Source organism: Aspergillus tubingensis (assembly GCF_013340325.1).
Source record: "Aspergillus tubingensis WU-2223L DNA, scaffold_6, whole genome shotgun sequence".
Taxonomy (NCBI): domain Eukaryota; kingdom Fungi; phylum Ascomycota; class Eurotiomycetes; order Eurotiales; family Aspergillaceae; genus Aspergillus; species Aspergillus tubingensis.
This window is the reverse complement of record NW_023336280.1, coordinates 3,106,753-3,126,145: the sequence shown is the minus strand read 5'-3', so window position 1 is coordinate 3,126,145 and position 19,393 is coordinate 3,106,753. Positions and strand designations below refer to the sequence as shown.

Genomic DNA, 19,393 nt, shown 5'->3' with positions numbered 1-19,393 from the left:
CTTGGAGGATCAACCCTTCTTGCACGCTTATGATTGTTTGCTGTTGACTTTTTTTCTGCCTCTAACACCGAGCCAACTGTTCAAGGATACTAAATTGTGACCATGTTCTTTCAATACCAATGCCACATATTATATCTCCATCCACATCACCACGTAGCCAATTTCATCTAGATACCCTTCCACCCCCCACCCCATGACATAACATGAACCAACCCATCAGCCATCCCTTACTCATTACTCCACATACCGCACTTACCCCCTCAACACAATACAATCCAACGCACCCATACCCCTCAAGTGAATACCCACGCCAGCCCTACCCCCACCATCCCACTACACCCACTCCCAGATAATCAACATAAATCAGTCCAATGAGATATGATCCCCCAAACCAATAAGATCCCCTTCCTGACCGAGATGTAAAAGGAATCGCGAAAATCCACTCTTATAAGGCGCCCAATAGTTACGCGTTGGGGGACGCGTCGAGAGGGTTATGAGCCCTAGATGGGTTTTGTATTCACCGCTAGGGGAGAATGTTGCTAGGAGTGAGGATTGACAGTATTTCTATTGTGTGTGTGGATGAAATGGGTGGTTCTGTCGGAGTGGATTGGATGACTAGGCAATAGATGGTCGGCGGTGCGGAGTGGTACTAATTCAGTCAGTCGATATACTAAATCTACAGCAGGGAGTAACTATATCTTATGAAGACTGTATGTCTAAGTTTATTTGCAGGGTGCATTATGTCCACCTAAATATTAACCTGATTAAAGTGCTTAGTCTTCAACCGGAATATAGCAATAGAGATCCAATCCAATATGGTATGCAGAAAATACACAAGATCTACAGCCCCACAATCCTCTTCTACTTTCTACAAAGTATCTATCTCTCGTGCATCAATAGTCGCTACCCATCAACCAAATACACTGAACCTACTACCAATAAACCAAACACTGCCTGATTCCAACAAACCAAAATTTGAGGCTGGTGAAACGCCAAGCCGGCGAAACCATTTAAATTCCAGTTGAAAATGTGTGGAACACTAAGCAGACTGGAAACGACAGAATATGATAGGATAAGATAGTATTAGACCCAGCGGAAACCCTCCGCGTATCTACGTACCCCATCGACAAGGCTGAAATGGGAGAAAAAGTAATATGATTCCTTTATAGACCCTGCGCGGTTTAAGTCAGCATAGGGCATCTTTAGTGAGATAGAATCATATGGAAAATATCGGAAAATACACAACTAGATAGATCAAATCTATTCCATTTAACTAACAAAGTAATTCACAAAATCTTGCAACCTAACTTGTGATTGTGAAATATTCAAAAACAGCCGGGTTAGTCACCGCCACGTAAAGACGTACTAAAAATACCCCACGGCCCAGCCACAAACTAAACCCGAAGCAGCAGGAATTTACAGGGCGACGCCAAGTAGAACGCGTAGTGCTGGTCGCATGTGTGAGACGAGGTTATTAAATATGCGCCCTCGGTGCCTTGTCTTCATTCTTTTCTTTTGAATATTTGTTTCTTGTCGCATACAGCCTTATCAAACAGTCCAACTCAAACCAACTCTCGTTAAGTTCATCGCAACCATGGCACCTCACTACATGGTCCTCGACCAACGGGCCATCGACCACCATATAATGAAGCGCGATCTGAGCGTTACACACGCCCAGGCAGTAACGTTAGGAGTGATGGCAGCGTATGTGGTTGTTATTGCGCTGCTTTGGAATTTGCCGTATGTGCGGTGGTCGTTGTGGCCGTTTAAAGTAATACCCCTACCCCCCTTCCAAACCAACCTCCTACCCAAGAAATGATACTAATGAATGGATAGATGCTAGTAATCGCCTTCCACGAATTCGGCCACGCCATAACAGCCTGCTGCACGGGCGGGCGCGTGAAATCCATCTCGCTCGACCCGCACGAAGGCGGCGTCACGCACATGCAAGGAGGAATGAGCGCCGTGACATTACCTGCTGGATACCTGGGGTCGTCGATTATCGGGTCGCTGTTGATTTTCGCGGGCTTTGATATCGTCGCGAGTAAAGTCGCTAGTATTGTTCTGGGAGTGTGCTTTTTGCTCACGCTTTGGTGGGCGAGGAGGGATTGGTTGACTATCATTACCATTTTGTTGGCGGTCGGGTTGTTGGTCGCTTGTTGGTTTATTGCCCATGGGGAGGCGTTGAAGTGGGTGGTGGTAGGTTCCTTTTCTTTCTTTTGGTTATTGGGAGTGTTGGGGTGGATTGCTAACTGTGGACATATAGTTGTTTATTGGGGTTATGTCGGCGCTTTATAGTGTTTGGGATATTGTAAGTCTTTTCTTTGTCGTGTTCGGTGTGTGCTTTGATGAGGGGGTGTGCTAACTGCATTGTCTAGTGCGACGACCTTATCCTTCGCAAAGTCAACACGTCCGATGCTAGCCAGTTCGCCAAGAGATACGGAGGATCTTCGCAGTGCTGGGGTGTTATCTGGTCGTTTATTTCTCTTGCCTTCATTGCGATCGCGATCATTGCTGCCATTGCTGCGTTCCGTGAGTCGTTCAGTGAGCAGGAGAAGGATTCGCAGCATTTCATCCCGACGCGCTGATCGACTGAATGGCCTGATTTACGTTTTCTTCTGATGAGTTATGAAACGTGGAGTCATGATGGGTGATAGGTCTGAGGCAAGACTAATGTTTCTCGGTTAATGTGATACCACTTTGTTTTTGTTTTGATCGTCTGCTGGCAGACAAAATGTATCAAGATTCAAGTAACTCCGGACAAATGCTAGGATTGTTTGTGCCCATGACTAACAGACTCCGTACTACGGCGGGTTACCGAAAACGGCCTCCCAGCCTGGCTACGGAGTACTGCAACACCAAGTCCGCCCATCCGTTTGCAACATACCACCAGACCAGTGCAACCAATCATTTGCTATCCACAATTCTGCGGTCACTGGTAACTCAGAAGGAATCGTCGTCCTCTTCTTCTTCCACTGGATCTCGTTTCAAACGGATCTTCATCGTCTCTGTCCCCTCAGGAAGGTCCAGACTATTGCCCTCGCGATCGAAGTAAAGCCTCCAAAGACCCTTCACTGCCTTATCATCATCCAAACCCAGATCCTCGTACTCTTGCTCCCTCCGCACATCATCTGGCAATCGCACTGCCAGCCACTGCTCATTCCCCTCCAAAGTCACATATTGTTCGTCTTCCGTCCAGTCGAAGGGACCGCACACGTTCTCCTCGCTATCCTTTCTGTTTCCATAGCTCAATTGCTTTGTCTCCTTGTCCAGATATACCCACCGCGCGAGGGGCGGCTCTTCCGGACTCATTGAGATAAGGCCGGCCGAGTTGTCTTGTCCGAAAGCTGGGTGTGTGTAGTACTGTCCATTGAATGGGGCCATGCTAGGGCTTGGCTGTTTGATGATGTAAATCTAATACATTCAGCAATCTGTCATGCCAAAGCTCCTCGAAACTGTATGTCAAACAAACCTTATAGTCCTTGTCAAGATACACTTTAGCATTGTGGACCTGCTGTCTTTGAGTCGGCGTTCCCGTGGTTTCCTCACAAGTGGCTACCAGATGACATCGTCGTGATCGTGACTCGGATCTGCGGTTTTCCTCCTGATCTCGAGCACCCTTCGTAGCTTCATTCAGCCCTATGATAGTGGGCACTAATGTTGACATCATAACCAATGAGAACACCATGTTGGGCAACTTGGATTCTGATGATTTGCTGGTTGTTCGAAAAGACGTAAAACTGCTGTGCAAGTATCATAGACTCTTGTTGGGAACAGGTCTAATTCTGCTGCGACTTTCATATATTCTCGGTCACCCCGGTGAAGCCCGTCTGCGGAGCCCCTCACTGCATTCCATCTCCTCGGCAGTGCCGATGCGACGTTGGATGACATATTGGATGCCGCGTGTGCAACAAAGTTAAGGTGTGAATGAGTAGCACCTTCGCCGGATGCGGAAGACTTCTGCTGGAACCGGCATCATGCGGATATCCAATTCATAGGTGGATTTTTTAAGCCCACTGGTGTCCATTACATCCCACCATGTAATGCGGCGAGCCTAATCGCGGATAAAAGGGTCCTCCTGTAACTCTTAGAACATGGGTGACAGAGGTCCAGAAGACACTGCCATGTAAGTTTGAAGAATTCATGTCAAGGTAGCCTTACCCTTTGCTCCCACCGTTTGTTGAGGCCGCTCGTGTCATGAATAGAATAAAGACATTTGGCTAACACATCTTCACAACCTTAAAGCGAACAACCACCTGAAACGTCAAGCCCAACAGAGACTTCGCCCTCCCCTCCAAAACCACCAAAACTCAACAAGCGACGGAAGTCGAAGAAGCTTTCAAGTCCACCATTAGAAAAAGTGGATTCACCACAGGGAGACCAGCAAGGACCTGGAGAGAGTCCACCTACAGATCCAACAGCAGCCCCAGCGGATCAAGGAGGTGATCAAAGCAATTCTCAAGAACAACCACAAGATACGGGATCAAAGATGACCGACGCAGTAGGAGATGTCGGCAACTTGACAAAGGGCGTCGGCGACAAGGCCGGCGGCGTCAAGGACACCGTCAAGGAGATTACCACTGGTGGTATGAACATGAACATCGACGATCCGGATTTGCAGTGGGAGACGCCTGAGAAGAGCGGTAGCTTGCAGATCCGAGTCCGACTCAATTTGCGTGCAAAAGTGCAGCTTAATCTCGATGCGAGAGTTAAGGGTGAGGTTGTTATAGGGCTATTGTGAATTTTTTGGTCGGTTTCATTGCTATCGAAACAGACGTTAGCCTCACCCGCACAAAGCTATACATTACATAGCAATGTAATGATAATTGACGTACTGCTCAGTAGTTTCAATATGGGGTTGTAGGATGCACGGCTCTTGTATCTCACTGCTGTGGCTGGCAAACTGGCACAACAGCATTTTCTGTAAGCCTGTTCGTTCCAGGCAACTATAGCACGATGGCCGAAGTGTCAAGCGCCAAATCCCAATTTCCAATCTGAGTGAAGAAATTATCAATATTGAGGTCACTGTCAATTCCAGAGGTAAATGGAAACGGTGTGCTGTTCGGAATTTGCTGTACTTCCATATCTAAAACTGCCAACTGGCCGTTTGTTGGGTCGATTATCTCATCCAAGATCCGGGACAAGATTCCATGGGCCCGTCTGCAAGATTCACCGTTGACTTCCCTTCGATTGATGCTTCTTTGAAGATTTGAGACAAACACGGCGAGGTTTTGTATAACTTCGGCTCGAGGAATCACCTTAATTTCCGGATTCGAAGTGTTGAATGAAGGATGCAGGTGCTTCAATAGGTCCACTGCCAGGATACTGGCTCCTGGTAGCCCGTAATAGAGCATCTTGGAAGAAATTCAGTTGTGTATCAAACAAAAATGACTATTAGTAGCACTCACAGGCCAAGATATATCTCGCTGCATGTTGGATACCTGATCAGAGAGCGACACCACCTGCAAGACTGTATTCAGCAGTGACCTCGAAATCCTGTACAATGGCTCCCGCGTCCACTCCGTCTCGTTCAAAAGCTTTCGATGCAATAAGAAGCAGGTGTATTTTTGATCCATGTATGTAGTCATCACAACATATCGCTGAGGAGGAGGTATGTGCTGAGATCCAGTGATTTCGTCGTACTTGAGATCTTGTGGAATCTGGTCCCATACAGCTTCTTGTCGAGCCAGTATGTCCCTATCGAGGTTTGATTAATAATTTAAAGCTTACCGGAGAGCAAAGAGTACTCACCTTGCCAAAGCCTCATTACCAATAGAGAGTCGCGTACCGAGACAAAGTCCAAGTATTTCCTCCCGAAACTGGCTGATAATAAGCTTTATCCGTCTCCAGGTTGCACCACGAAATTGTCGATCCATATTCCAGCCGTTCGCATCGACATTGCGTAATGCATTATCTAGTTCGTCTCCCTCTAGCAACAGTACCTCGTCGTCTATATCAGCGGGCATGGTATTGGCGCAGTAGGATCCCGAAATTCTGGGCGGGCGGCCGAGGAATGTACTGATTGTTTTGTCCATTGAATATATCTGGGCTGCGTATCTCCTTCTCAACTCAACTTGGTAGAAAGGATAGGTTGCCTCGAGTCCGGAGTCCTCCTGGTGAAGTCCGAGCGCGAAGAACATGCTGGAGACATCGCCCATGCAGCGCCATAATTGGAAGCCTATACAATCAGTATATAGTCCCTACGAACCAGTATCGAGTCTATCCGATGCCACTTACTCATGTCACCGTAGACCAGGTTCTTCAAGCAGGCATTCCCATAAAGTAACCATAATGCTTGGGGGCTAACACAATTGTAATTGTTACAAACGGCCGTACAATAATCGACACCTTCAGCGAGTCGATGAATGAAATCCGGCTTCTGGTCAGATCGTGATGTTTCTGAGGGTTTGCTTCGTTTATTGACGTCATATTTAAGTGACACTCCAAGGATGGCAAGGACGAAGCCAATGATCTCCCATCTGATATTAGGCCCAGTGAACAAGGTGTGATAGCCCTCCGCCGGCAGAGTTGTAAAGGCATCTAAAGGCTTGGCAGTGTTTGCGAACAGAGTCACAACAAGTTGTCTCAACCGATTGCCCCTAGACCTTTGCATAGTATCTTGTATCGATTCGATACAAGCCTTGATAAATGGATGCGGCACCATACACGTATAGGAAAGCTCGAGGTACCTGCAAATACTGTCTGCAAACCATGGAAACTCGAACAGCAAATTCAAAACCTTAGTACCCTCCGAAATCTGTTTCTCTGTGTACTTCTCCTGATAGCTTGGACAATCTGCACCAGAAGAAAACTCCTGGGCGGAGAGCTGCCCCAGATAGCGACCAACAACATTTTGATCGTCACTGATAATTGCTGGGAAGGCTGTCGAGCCGAAAAATTGAGTTTCTGCGCGAGGAACGGTCCTAGCTGTTGATGATGAAGATATGCTCTCTCTCAGTGAGTTATCACGAGCGGGCAGGGATCTCAGGCCCGAAGAGCCCAAGGGCCGCCTTTTCGGCCGTCCAGACTTAGGCCTGTCGCGCGGTTTGGTCATCGGCGCAGGATGATAAACACAGCTATTTTCTTTCTGACGGACGACACATCTGTCGCAGACGGGAGTTTTGTGGTCGCAGCGAATCTTTGATATTCGACAAGGCTCGCACGAGCAAGGCTTTCCATTGCGTCTGGTTGAGACTGAGCGCCGAGAACTCATATTGAATACCTAAGTCAGAATGCCATGGATCCTCTTAAAAAGGAAAGAATCATCAAATTTGAGCACAGATCAAGCAGTAGAAAGAAGGCTTAATCCTTTGGACTGGAAATGATGATGCCAAGCTGTTTTACCTCAGGAGACGCAAACACACGAGCACAATCCGCAGTGCTCCACAAGTAAGAAACAGGGTAAATTCACGGTCGCCAAATACAGTGGGGGATTTCAATTGGTCACATGACAGTACCCCACTAGCAGATAAGCCTTATTTTCAGGGACAGCAAACTTTAGGGCGATGGATGCTTGTCTTGTAACAGAAAGTCCTATCCTGCAGTTTTTTCTACGTGTGAATCGGCGCATACCAGAGTACTCAAGTGCCAAGCATGAGGATGTTCGTTCCTTCTGTCAGCTAGTAGATCGATTCATCGTCTCCAGCGGAAGATGTGGGGGTTACCCACCGTACGCTTTAATATGGAGGGACAAGTATAAACCTTAAGACAGTATCGTGATTAACCAAGAAATTAGTAATTGGAAGTCCTTCTAAAGCATTATCAATCTACATCTGTATGGCCGTTCTCTATTACATTGATTGAAGACTGGAGGTACTGCTACGTAACGGTAATATATATTTGACCGGGGGTGTTACAGTTAGTCTTACTAAGTACTCTGAAGGACAAATTAGTATGTAAGAAAACGTCACGTAATAATTTCCAGATAAATAAAATGGAGTACTTGATTAGATATGTATACAATAATCCGATGGAAGAGTTCTCGCCTTACCCACAGTGGCAGTTGCAAGTATCTTCGGCACGTCGCCCGATTCTCAACAATTCAATGCAGCCCTCATCGCAATTTCCAACTTCTTGATGGCGTCGTCAGAAATTTGATAATGCACCACCAACCGCCCTTCTAATCGCTCTTTCTCATGCACCTTGAGTCCCAGCTCCTTTGCTACCCGTTGGAATGCTTTCTTGTCGACCTTGCCATCGTTGAGATTCATCCACATCATGTTCGTCTCCGTGGGTCTCATTAAAGACCCACCTAGCCGTTCCCACATCATAGAGATATATTTTGCTCTCTCCTGACACCGTCTCAACTTGCCCCCTAAAAACACTTCTTTGAGTGCAACGCACATCGGCGCCGAAATGATCCCGGTTTGACGCAGTCCCCCACCGAGAAGCTTACGCATCCACCTCGCTCTTGTTATGAACTCTGCGTTCCCCACAATCACAGACCCGATGGGTGCTCCCAGACCCTTGGTAAAACATAATGAAACGCTGTCGAAGCACTCGCAAAATTGACCAAGAGTACCTGCGCCCGCGACAACAGCCTCCCATAGCCTTGCACCATCAAGGTGCATGTGTACCGGTGGGTCTTGAAGTTTAGCCCATGCGGAAATATCTCGGATTTCGTCGAGGGGCATGATTGTTCCGAAGAGTGTGTTCTCGAGGCTTATAACGCGGGTGGGACAGTCATCTATGCACACAATATTAGCACAGGTGTATTAACATGTAAGTCCACTCACAGATATCCTTCTTGAATATGAAGTGCTTTTTGATGTCTTCTAGCGTCAAATGATGGCCATTTGCTGGGATGACACCGTGAATCAGAGCGCCACAAAGAGTCGCTGCCCCACCTGCCTCCATATTGAGGATATGACTGCGATGGTCCGCAAGGATGGAGTATGGTGGGGTGGTGAGGGCTGTCCGGAGTGCCACTTGATTGCTCATAGTCCCAGAATAAGTAAGAAGCGCTCTCTCGTGGCCTGTCAATTGAGCCATCCACTCCTGGAAATAGTTAGTGGTTGGATCCTCCATCATCTCGTCATCGAGAAGTGTTGTGTTGACGATAGATTCGAGCATGCTCATATTCGGAGAGGTAACAAAATCAGACCGGAAGTCGTAGGCGGCTCGACCGGGTGTACTCCAATTGTTCTGTGGGAGGCCGGTATCGTGAACCTCTACTGGGTGTTCGGTCTGGCGGACAATTGTCATGGCTGCGTATGGTGGGAATTATTGCCCAGGAAAAAAAAACACTTTAGAGTTGTTTGAGAATAGTAGCGAGGATAATGAGGATGTACATCGTCGCTCATTTATTATGCCGCTGTCGGGCAAAGTACGTGTCGGCTTTTTATCTTTTCGCACCAGTTTAGAGCTATTTCTTCCCGAAAGCTTCACCATAATCACGTCAGAGCCTTGAGGCCTTTTTCTATGCATGTAAGAAAAGCGACGCGTCAGATAAGAAATAATCCTGCACGTAAGAAACAGCTATGCAGGTAAGAAGATCTGCGGCGTTGAAGTGGGACTCGAAGTAGCTATTTAGGTCTTCCTCCGCTGCAAGGTCATACATGGCGCATCAAGGTTTGATACAATGGCCTAATATGGCTAAGCTGTGGTAAGGCACCATGCACATGTCCATAAGAGTCCGATGCGGTGCGAGCAAACCACCTTGGCCTCAGGTGAATGTCTGACAGAGTCTGGGGTTTCCGATATCTCCATGGAGTAATAACCACACGCTCGGAGTAAACTGGGAAAGTCACCAGCTCCCCCACATTATGCTATGGCCAATAATCGGAACGCCGAAACTCTAAGGGGGTTGGTAAGGCGATGTCATAGTACAACGGCGAGCGAGATATCGCACTTGAAAGAGGGGTAATAGCAGTGGGGACATATATAGGGGTCGCCTGAGCAGTCAACCCTGAGGGCATATGTCACCGTTCGAATCAACGAAAGCTCCGTCCTCTGCCAATTTCACATGGTAAACACAATGTCATCTCATCGGAAGGATAACATCGGCGAACTCATCGAATTCGCTCGTTCCCATTCCCCGTTTTACCAACGCGTTCTTGAACATGTTCCGGCAGGCGCCAAAAGTGTGACTGACCTTCCTGTCATCGACCCCGACGAATACTGGAAGGCGAACACGTCCAATCCCAATGGGGTAATGACACGGCCTCTGATTGACGGCACGGTCATGCGCAGTGGCGGTTCCACTGGCACTCCCAAGCAAGTTGTCATGACCAAACAAGAGCTGTCAACTCATGGCAAAGTCACCGCCAATGCGATGGCTCATGGCTGTGGCTTCCTCCCTGGCGACCGTGTGGCAAACATGTCCTTCCACGGCTCTCTGTATGGAAGTTTCATGCTCTTGAATACAGCGCTACTCGAACTTCCTATACCAATTGTGCACTTGCCTATTAGCGGAAACGAATCCATTGATATGATGGCCCACTATATGAAGAAATTTGATGCTACTGTCCTCATTGCCAACGTTTCAACCACGCGTCGTCTGGCGGAGTACTTCACTTCCATTAGCGAGACTCTTCCCAGTCTTCGGCTGATCTTGTACACGGGCGAATGCTTTACCAAGGAGCTCCGTCCGGTTTACCGTGCAGCCTTCCCGAACGCCACCATTTATGTCCGCGAATACGGCGGTATCGATTTCGGACACGTGGGCATTCCAGCACAGCCCTTCAAGAATGAAGATGACGACATTAAGCCCATCTACAAAGTCTTGGCGCCCTTGGTTATCTTTGAGATCTTGGACGAGGATGGCAATCCAATCATTACACCCGGAGTCAGGGGAAACGTGGTCATCACTAGCTTGCTGAAGAGGCAGCAACCATTGCTTCGTTACCCTGTTGGTGATATTGCTTCTTGGGTTGATTACGATGCGGAAACATTCTACATCCACGGACGTGATGCTGTCAGCATTAAGATCGCCACTACACATCTACCTGTCGCCTATCTTAGAGAATTAATCGTGAGGGTCCTTGGTCAAGGGAAGGCCTCAGGAAGCCAGTTCGTTGTGCGGCTTCTGAAAGAGACCCACGAGCAGGCGCTTGTCTTGAGGATTGTCGCGCCAGAGCCAGAGAACGCATCTGTCATAGCGAATGCGTTTGAAGAAATTTTGTGCGAGGAGAGCCCTACCTGGAAGAAGAACCGGAAAGTGAAGAACATTGCGCCGTTGCAGATTGAATGGATCGAGGGCAAGGATCTGATTACGAATGCCGGCAGCGGGAAGTTACGCGACATTGTTGATGAGCGGTTTTCGAATGGAGTATGAAACGTCTACGTACAATTGTCATACTTTGCCAAGGTTGAGGGAAGTAGACCTATAACATAGCGAAATATATCAATCAACAACTGTAGCGTTGCCAAAAGTACCCACAGGGATTCCTCTCTTCAGCACTCTATCAACTATAGGCTAAAATAGGCTAATAAATTATAGTGTCGCAGACCCTTGTTCCGGACGGACTAGCACCTCAACTCGAACCTTCCCACGTAGGACGGCTATGAAATGCAAATGTCCCCGTTGCTGTTGCCGAAGGTTGGATCAAGCAATGTCCGAAGCGTTTTAGCCAGTGCTTGTTTACCCTGCTCAGTATGGACCCTTAGTCCACAGTAGCCTAGACACTTGCTAACCAAAGCCACATAATCATTTTCCTATACTCCTACCCCGCTCCTGCAGATTTTTTCTGGCCCCCATCCTGAATCCTCTTTCCTCATGTCAAATTACCCGGAGAATCCTTTGGTTTTGTTCTTTCAGCTGGCGTGGGCGATCATCACACCAAACTTGGATTGTGATGCGACTCCAAATACCTGCCTTGCATGGACAAAGCAAGTGGCAAATTCTCATTCAGATGACCTCTTAATGTGCCCAGAAAATCATCAGCACAAGTCTGGATCTCTTCAGATGAGATAAAATGGCGCGATTTTAGCGGCGGGTTGGACCGCCCGATCAATATACACAATATCGACGAGCCTATCCGCCGATGGTGATTAATACGACCGAATCACTAAAATGGCGACCATGGACCGGCTGCATCATGCAAGGGTCGTATGAAGCGGAGGAGCAGGGTCATCTTGCTTAGGCACGTGCTGCGGGCAGTCACCGGCGCACTAGGTATTTCCCTGTTGGTAGGAATAATCCGAAGTCTAAATTCACCAAAACCGGGCTAATATAGACTAGGTCTAGTCGAACGTTCCTCCGCTGCAATTTGCACTAACGAGAAGGGTCCTGCTTTGATAGATAGTACTTTGTCAGGATCAACCGGGCAGACGGCAAGACTGCCAAGCGGCTGACGCGATCTTCTCAGCAAGGCGCTCAGTCTTGCCCACCACCACCAGAGTTGGTACGCAAATAGGCGTACAGGATACTAATTTTGCGGCGGGTGGGGGCTTTTTTCATGTCGCTACTGTGTCCTGACCGTCCAGACCGCTCTAGTATTGGCTGATCTAACCGGGAAAGGGATCTGGGCAAACATCTGGAATGCCCCCCAGTTTCAAGTTGGGCCAATCAATGCAGCTTTCTCATAGTACTTGAGAAAACGTGCGAGAACTTCTCCCCGGTATTGCTAGGGAGATAGAGATATTGAGATTCTCATTACCCACCTGCATTTATAATGGTATGCGGCTCCTTATTGAGAGATGGCTCTTATCGCCTCACATTGGTCTTTCCTGCTTTATGCTCGTCACTCTTTTGGGAATAACTACTATTTCCAAAGGAGCATGTTTGTCGGGGCTTCAGCCAATTTTGGATTCTAGGTGTTGCTTTTGTTGGGTGGGATCTTAGTTAGCTGATGGGTGTTCTGAATTTAGGGTAGACTTCGGCTTAGTCCATTGCCGATCAATTGTTCAAGCCAAATAGTGGTATGGGTATATTTCATGAAGGCATACTGGCCGTTCAACGTGTATACAGACTGACCAGCTTCATCTGCGCTTTCACAGGAAGTGCGGGCGCAGAATGTGCTTTTTGTTTCACAGTGTATGATATTGTAGACGAAACTACCCTCAATTGTGTTTATATTCAGCAATCATGACGCGCACGCCCTCCAAAGAATTGGGATTGTTTTCCCAGCTCTAATAGGATCTACAATATTCCAATACGCTAGTATGATTACGCCAAGAAGAGCAGGTTATACACCAGCTGCGTCGAGTATTTATTTCTGGGTGCTACTTCTAGGAAGGTTAATATGTAAGCTATATCGAGTCATCACGAATTTCAGCAAGGCTGTACTTACCTTTTGTATTCATATAGTCCCAAAGCTCAGTAATAGCTTGCAGATTTGACTTCTATACCCCTTCAATTCTACGATGGACTCATTACTGGACCCCAATATGACAGAGATCAGATTACAGCCATGTCCATCACAACGAAAAAGAATCCAAAACCGCATGGCGCAGCGGAAATTTCGTGAGTCAATACGAATTCTTCCAATTATCAAGGATCCATCTAATATTTTGGTATCACCCTATAGGCGAAAAAGCTAAAGCCCAGAAACAATCACATTCTCTAGACAATCAAGCCAATACCGTTGGCAATGGAAAAAGCCACGATGCACCGCCCAATCTGCCGTCACGGATAATGGACCCTGAGCCCCACGATAACGGGTATGCATACTTGACATCGGGGAACCATGTTGGACCTTTGTCTGCATTCACCTGCAGTATTCCAGGCCTCCTGGCAGACAATGTACAAGAGTCCAATCACAATATATGGGAAGATGCTATTTTCACACTACCGGAAAGTATCGAACAATCACCATATGATTTGCAGACATCAAGCCTTGAAGAGCAATTTTTCAAGTTCGTATAGCTTCTTCCTAAACAGGATCGTGCATATATCGTTCATTCTCATTTCGCTTACCACGCCTGCCCCAAAATATAGGCCTTGTCCTCCTACCGGAGCCGACTGCGGTATCCTTGACCCCAATTTGGCGTTCTTCGGTAAACCACAAGACCAACAGAAAGGGCAACGTCCAGAGGAGAGACATAGATGCAGATCTACAATTGATACCTGTCATTGTGATCGTGTGGGTATACTCTTGTTCAATATATTTCTCCTGGGACTAACCACCCCATCAAGGGACATCCTAATCCACCGAAGCACGCCCACAGAATTGTTCAGTACCAAAGAGCAAAGTTATTATACCAGACCGAACACCTTCTCGAGAAAGTTGAATCTCTATACGATGTTGGCATCTCGCTTGGTGTTTTGGTAGACAATAACCACCTTCGGGATCTTATCAGGAGAGCGATAGAAGGATTTCGTTCACAGCGGGGTTTGGAAACGTACAATCGTGCTGAGGAACACCTTGGGGTGCAATAGATTAGGGGCTTATACAGTATATGGATATTTTCGATGATAGTTTTCTCGATTTTTTCAATCGCACTACTTAGGGGAAAAGTTTCTCCTGCTTGATTCTTAACTTCTCACATACACTACGGTGACCTATATCTATTCCGCATTGTCGTAAAAGAAGCCAATGGGGCTTGGAGCAAGAGGTTGGCACTTTCTAAGCTACCTGAATTATCCTACTTTCTCTGGTTACATCTCAAATATGCCAAGGTCTTTTTTACTGCAATATGAGATAGCGTTTCTCAGGTTGGCTCCAGAGCGGTTTCGAACCCAGTTTCCAAGGCGTGTCGGTGCCTTCCAAAGGCATCACCTCTGGTACCTATTAAACTATCTTCCCTCAAGAAAATGTCCAAGACCTTAAAGCAAGCGGAACCAACTTCCAAGCAATGATGTGTCCATATTAGTTAGTACTTAGTGATGCATTGGGCATTGGTGGGGTCTGCTCTAGGAATTAAACCAACCTGATCGGAATGAAAGTGTGGATGTTGAACTCCGACCATGCAATCTCATTCCGACGGAGTAAATCGATGCTCGGAGTTCATAAACCCACGAACGATCAACAATGACATCGCCAAATCTACTTTTCATTCCGTCTTATTCTGCACATTAAATTTAGGGATTTAATTGAATGCTAAATATTGGAATATCACTGGAACAGAGATACCTTGCTCACGCTAACTTGTTCGATCAACGTTCATTTCCGTCTTCATTTACCCAGCTCCCTGTCGGATGTTTTTCAGGGTTTAGACGGAGAGCCGAGCGCGCAAGGAATAGATAAAAATGGGCCAAGATGAAGAAATTATCAAGCGGGAAGAGTGTGCGAGTGATGGCGGTACCGATGATAAACTTGTGAGTGTGCCAAAAACTATGCCCAAATTGAAGATATTATACTAACAACTATAAGGTCACCTGGGACGGGCCTGATGACCCAGAGAACCCGAAGAATTGGTCTACTCGTCGGAAGTGGCTAGCAGTGATCTCAATCTCTGGCTTCGTTCTGATGAGTCCGCTTCCAACTACTATTGTCTCTCCGGCGATAGACACCATCGCTGAAGAACTAAATGTCACGGTGACAGTTCAGAAGCCTATGGTTATGTCCATATTTCTCCTCGGCTATGCCATTGGGCCCATGTTCATTAGTCCCTTGTCTGAGATCTGGGGACGGACACGGGTACTACAGTCATTCAACTTTGTGTTCTTGGTCTTCAATACTGCGTGCGGTGTGGCAAGGAGTATTGAGCAATTACTTGCCTTTCGGTTCTTTGCTGGACTCTTTGGAAGTTGTACTGTTGGTGTAAGTTACCAATTTCCCAAAGTATTTATTTTATTTTGATGCTTAGCTTCAAGTATAGATCGGAGCTGGAACTCTCGGAGATCTGTTCCATGCCAAAGATCGCGGTAAGGCTATGGCAATCTACAGCATATTCCCTCTTATGGGACAAGTCTTGGGCCCTATTGCCGGGGGCTTTTTGACAGAGCGCACGTCATGGCGTTGGGCGTTCTACGCAACGTCCATCATAGACGGCTGTGTCCAGCTCTTCGGCCTCCTCTTTCTGGACGAGTCATACACGCCCGTTCTTCTACGAAGGAAAAGGGACCGCCTTACGAAAGAAGGAGCCACAGGTCTCTACACAGAACACGACTTCCCAAGCGACTCAAAGCTTGAACTGATTCGGACAATCATGATCCGCCCAATCAAGCTCCTCTCAACGCAACCCATAGTGCAAGTCATGGCATTGTACCAAGGCTACCTCTACGGCAACATCTACATTCTCTATTCCTCCATCGCAGTCCTCTGGACAACCCGCTACCACGAGAAACTAGACATAGCATCACTCCACTACCTCGCACTGGGCCTAGGAACAGCCTTCGCAGCGGAAGTAGCAACCCACATCAACGACCGCATATTCCGCATTCTAACTAAACGGAACGGCGGTAAAGGTCTGCCTGAGTTCCGCATACCTATCATGATACCAGCCACCGTTGTCCTGTCTATTGGTCTCTTCTGGTACGGGTGGAGTGCGGAAGCCCGTATATTCTGGCTGATGCCGGATATCGGCATTGCGCTTTTCGCGGCCGCCGCGTACATCTGCACGGTCTCGAATAATATCTACGTGGTGGATACGTATGGGCGGTACTCTGCTAGTGCTCTTGCTGCGACGTCAATGCTCCGGTGTCTGGCAGGATTTGTGTTTCCGTTGTTTTCTCCATATGCGTGAGTATTTCCTCCCTGCAAGTCGAGTGGCGTAGCTGACAAGGTCATAGATATGAACGGATAGGATATGGCTGGACTTCAAGCATACTGGGTATCATTGCATTGTGCATAGGCCTGACGGGTGTTATTTTCATTTGGAAGTTTGGGCATGTTCTAAGGAAGAAGAGCCCTTATTGTGCTAGTCGTGATGTTGATGATTGTTGACAGTTCGATGAAGCCGGTTGTATTGATTCTACTCGAACAAATTGGATTCAATGGGACAGCCTTCTAGAGTAGTTTCAACAGTGGTCTATTAATAAAGCATTCTAGTCAGACGTTATAGAAATAGAGATCTCGCTTGCAGCTCCCAACCACAGCATATGCGAACATAATCATTCTTCTGCAGCAGACACTTTAGTCTCCGGCGCATCAGTTCCCTGGGTCCAGCCCAAGCATCATTCTGGCGGTGCCCATACCGCCAATCACACCGCAAAATCTAAACGGGGACTCTAACAAACAAACACAACCAATCCTTCCAACTACCCAATCCGCTGCTTGCGTCTCACCCAGACCTCCTTCTCATCCGCCTCACCCTCCTTCGGATCAGGCAGATCCCGCAACTGCACCTCCCAAACCTTGAGCTTGTAATTGCCCCGATCCGCCTGCCCCGAGAAAAGATCAAACGACCAATCATGCTTAGGGCACGTTATCCCCGCACTCAGCGTGATTCCAAAATCCTCAATGTCAAACAGGCTTCCCTGCGACAGTGGGAATGAGGAATGCGGACATTGCTATACCCAATTAGCTTTTTCCACCAATTATCATGCCAGTGATGGCTTAAAAGCTAATTCTTTTGACTTACATGATCAATAGCATGAACCTTGCCTTTATACTTAAACACAAGAACCTGATCCTTCAAATCCTCAAGTGGGCCATCAATCTCCGCTTCAACCGGTGCGGAGCTTGCACCCGGTATGGGTGTCTTCGGGATCGTAAAAGCCTTGCATTGCGATGTTACCCGACAATCGCCATTGTTTTCCGGAGAGTCTACGTCCGGGAAGTCGGAGGTGAGGCCGATGCGCTGCCAGCCGCCTTTTCCTCCGCTTGCTTGGGATCGGGAGAAAAAGGTGAACATGGTTGGTTGGGTGGCTTGTTTGGGTATTTAGTGTTGAATGTATTGCATGGAAGGAAGGGGAAATTTGATGTGCTGCATGGATTGGATCGGATCAGATATCGGAACGCAGCTCACCTGGCGGCCCATGCTATTTTCTCGCCGGGCCCGTGCTAACCGCTTTGGGTGATTATATAACCTGTAATCGATGTAGAACTTATCTGACCACGTCAGGTTCAGCTTTTATTTCTTTGTTATTCTTATTTATATTATTACTGTATTCTGCACCTTTCATTCTCTTTTTATATATCATAGTGGCTCTAAAATTATCTATCTGTTGTACTATACCTGCACTATTATCATGCCAATATCTAGTCAATATAGTCCCGTTGATGTACGATAAAGTATTATTTCTTCCTGAGTAAGAATAAAAAGCAGATAGTCTATTATAGAATGTAATAATCTATTACCCTATAGTTTTCACAAGTTACCTTGGCTGCGCAGCTCGATCTGCTGGTCAATAATATCCCTCGTCATCTGCTCCAACGACCGCCACTGCATCCCCAATTCTGTGTCCGCCTTGGTCGTATCAACCGGCCAAGACTCTCCAGAAATATCGTTTGAGATCTTAAAGCCCAGGTGCGGGTACTCCTTCTTCACGACCTCTGCCACGTCCTTCCAATTGGACTTCTTCCCAGCGAGCAAGTACGAGGACCTGTCTGGGATATTGTCGGCCAAGGCCTTGACATGGGCCTCGGCAACATCGTCGATATGAACAGCAGTGATATTGATCAGGGGTTTCCCATCAGCAACAGAGAGGAAGAAAAGGCCGTTAGTGCCACCCAGATCCTCGGCAGTGGTCTGGAGGGCGTTGCGTCCAAACACAAAGGCAGGGTGGAGAGACACAAGGGAAAAACTAGGTTTCTCGGTCTCCTTGAAGTCCCAACTTGCTTGATTTGCGAGAAGCTTAGATGCATGGTAGAGCTGCATGCTCGTTGCTTCATCGTTGGCACCAGTCAAGTCAGCGGTCTGATCGACTGACAAGTCCCAGTCATTGTTCTCTGTCGGATGCAGTCAATATCCAGCCACAATACTCAAGTCAAAAGAATGCATTCAGCTCTGAGGTGCTCACCCTTAATGACCCCTCCCTCGGGACGACCCGACATAGGTATTAAAGCGGCAATTGAGGAAGTAATCACCACCTTCTTAATGCTGCTAACTTTAGCAGCCTCCTTTAGGATAGCGGTGGTGCCCATGACGGCTGGGCCGAAGTATGTCTCCGGGTTGGTTCCATGGGGCATGGGCGAAGCGATATGCAGCACGTATTTAGCTCCATCCAGCTTTCCGGCAAAGGAAGATTGCTGTGTTATGTCTGGGGTGATGACAAATTCAATTCTGTCTTCATACTCAGAGAGTGCCGCCTTTAGTTTGGGAATCTGTTCTTCCTTGCGAACGCTGATGCGCAGACTATAGCCAGCTTGTAGAGTCTTGATGGCAACGGCACTGCCGATGAAGCCAGTTGCTCCAGTTATGAAGACGAGATCGCCGGGCATAGTGATATGATCGGATGTAGGGATTTGGGAATAGTCTCAAGAGGGATAATATACCGTCGCCTAGCTCTGAAGAAATGTGTGACCGAAAGAGAGGTAAGATATGTGGAATAATCGAGCGAGCTTGTTGGTTGCGTCTCCGTTTCAGACCTTTGTCCTTTCACATTCTGAACCCTTTATACCTTTGA

At 47.4% G+C, this 19,393-nt stretch overlaps 9 protein-coding genes across 9 annotated transcripts; 4 read left to right on the top strand and 5 right to left on the bottom strand.

Moving 5' to 3' along the window:
• Nucleotides 1–1,594: 1,594 nt before the first annotated feature.
• AtWU_04797 (M50 family metallopeptidase) lies at nucleotides 1,595–2,588 on the top strand (the record flags this gene model as incomplete). The annotated part of the gene is made up of 4 exons (XM_035499908.1): nucleotides 1,595–1,771; nucleotides 1,837–2,199; nucleotides 2,267–2,311; nucleotides 2,379–2,588. The coding sequence occupies 4 exons, from the start codon at nucleotides 1,595–1,597 to the stop codon at nucleotides 2,586–2,588; spliced, it is 795 nt and encodes a 264-aa protein (XP_035355801.1).
• Nucleotides 2,589–2,943: 355 nt separating this feature from the next.
• On the bottom strand, nucleotides 2,944–3,688 carry AtWU_04796 (similar to An02g13120; the record flags this gene model as incomplete). Its single annotated transcript, XM_035499907.1, has 2 exons — nucleotides 2,944–3,414; nucleotides 3,473–3,688. The coding sequence occupies 2 exons, from the start codon at nucleotides 3,686–3,688 to the stop codon at nucleotides 2,944–2,946; spliced, it is 687 nt and encodes a 228-aa protein (XP_035355800.1).
• A 455-nt stretch (nucleotides 3,689–4,143) lies between these two features.
• Nucleotides 4,144–4,741, top strand: AtWU_04795 (uncharacterized protein; the record flags this gene model as incomplete). Its single annotated transcript, XM_035499906.1, has 2 exons — nucleotides 4,144–4,151; nucleotides 4,246–4,741. 2 exons carry the CDS (start codon nucleotides 4,144–4,146, stop codon nucleotides 4,739–4,741), a joined length of 504 nt encoding a protein of 167 aa, XP_035355799.1.
• A 205-nt stretch (nucleotides 4,742–4,946) lies between these two features.
• Nucleotides 4,947–7,054, bottom strand: AtWU_04794 (fungal specific transcription factor domain-containing protein; the record flags this gene model as incomplete). Its single annotated transcript, XM_035499905.1, has 4 exons — nucleotides 4,947–5,354; nucleotides 5,409–5,697; nucleotides 5,752–6,178; nucleotides 6,238–7,054. The coding sequence occupies 4 exons, from the start codon at nucleotides 7,052–7,054 to the stop codon at nucleotides 4,947–4,949; spliced, it is 1,941 nt and encodes a 646-aa protein (XP_035355798.1).
• A 979-nt stretch (nucleotides 7,055–8,033) lies between these two features.
• AtWU_04793 (L-allo-threonine aldolase) lies at nucleotides 8,034–9,204 on the bottom strand (the record flags this gene model as incomplete). The annotated part of the gene is made up of 2 exons (XM_035499904.1): nucleotides 8,034–8,686; nucleotides 8,736–9,204. The coding sequence occupies 2 exons, from the start codon at nucleotides 9,202–9,204 to the stop codon at nucleotides 8,034–8,036; spliced, it is 1,122 nt and encodes a 373-aa protein (XP_035355797.1).
• A 772-nt stretch (nucleotides 9,205–9,976) lies between these two features.
• AtWU_04792 (AMP-dependent synthetase/ligase) lies at nucleotides 9,977–11,275 on the top strand (the record flags this gene model as incomplete). Its single annotated transcript, XM_035499903.1, has 1 exon — nucleotides 9,977–11,275. The coding sequence occupies one exon, from the start codon at nucleotides 9,977–9,979 to the stop codon at nucleotides 11,273–11,275; it is 1,299 nt and encodes a 432-aa protein (XP_035355796.1).
• A 3,855-nt stretch (nucleotides 11,276–15,130) lies between these two features.
• Nucleotides 15,131–16,836, top strand: AtWU_04791 (MFS transporter; the record flags this gene model as incomplete). Its single annotated transcript, XM_035499902.1, has 5 exons — nucleotides 15,131–15,199; nucleotides 15,255–15,644; nucleotides 15,703–16,565; nucleotides 16,616–16,705; nucleotides 16,773–16,836. The coding sequence occupies 5 exons, from the start codon at nucleotides 15,131–15,133 to the stop codon at nucleotides 16,834–16,836; spliced, it is 1,476 nt and encodes a 491-aa protein (XP_035355795.1).
• Nucleotides 16,837–17,083: 247 nt separating this feature from the next.
• AtWU_04790 (Rieske (2Fe-2S) protein) lies at nucleotides 17,084–17,679 on the bottom strand (the record flags this gene model as incomplete). Its single annotated transcript, XM_035499901.1, has 2 exons — nucleotides 17,084–17,335; nucleotides 17,407–17,679. 2 exons carry the CDS (start codon nucleotides 17,677–17,679, stop codon nucleotides 17,084–17,086), a joined length of 525 nt encoding a protein of 174 aa, XP_035355794.1.
• Nucleotides 17,680–18,135: 456 nt separating this feature from the next.
• On the bottom strand, nucleotides 18,136–19,208 carry AtWU_04789 (putative 3-beta hydroxysteroid dehydrogenase/isomerase; the record flags this gene model as incomplete). The annotated part of the gene is made up of 2 exons (XM_035499900.1): nucleotides 18,136–18,716; nucleotides 18,788–19,208. The coding sequence occupies 2 exons, from the start codon at nucleotides 19,206–19,208 to the stop codon at nucleotides 18,136–18,138; spliced, it is 1,002 nt and encodes a 333-aa protein (XP_035355793.1).
• Between the last annotated feature and the right edge of the window lie 185 nt (nucleotides 19,209–19,393).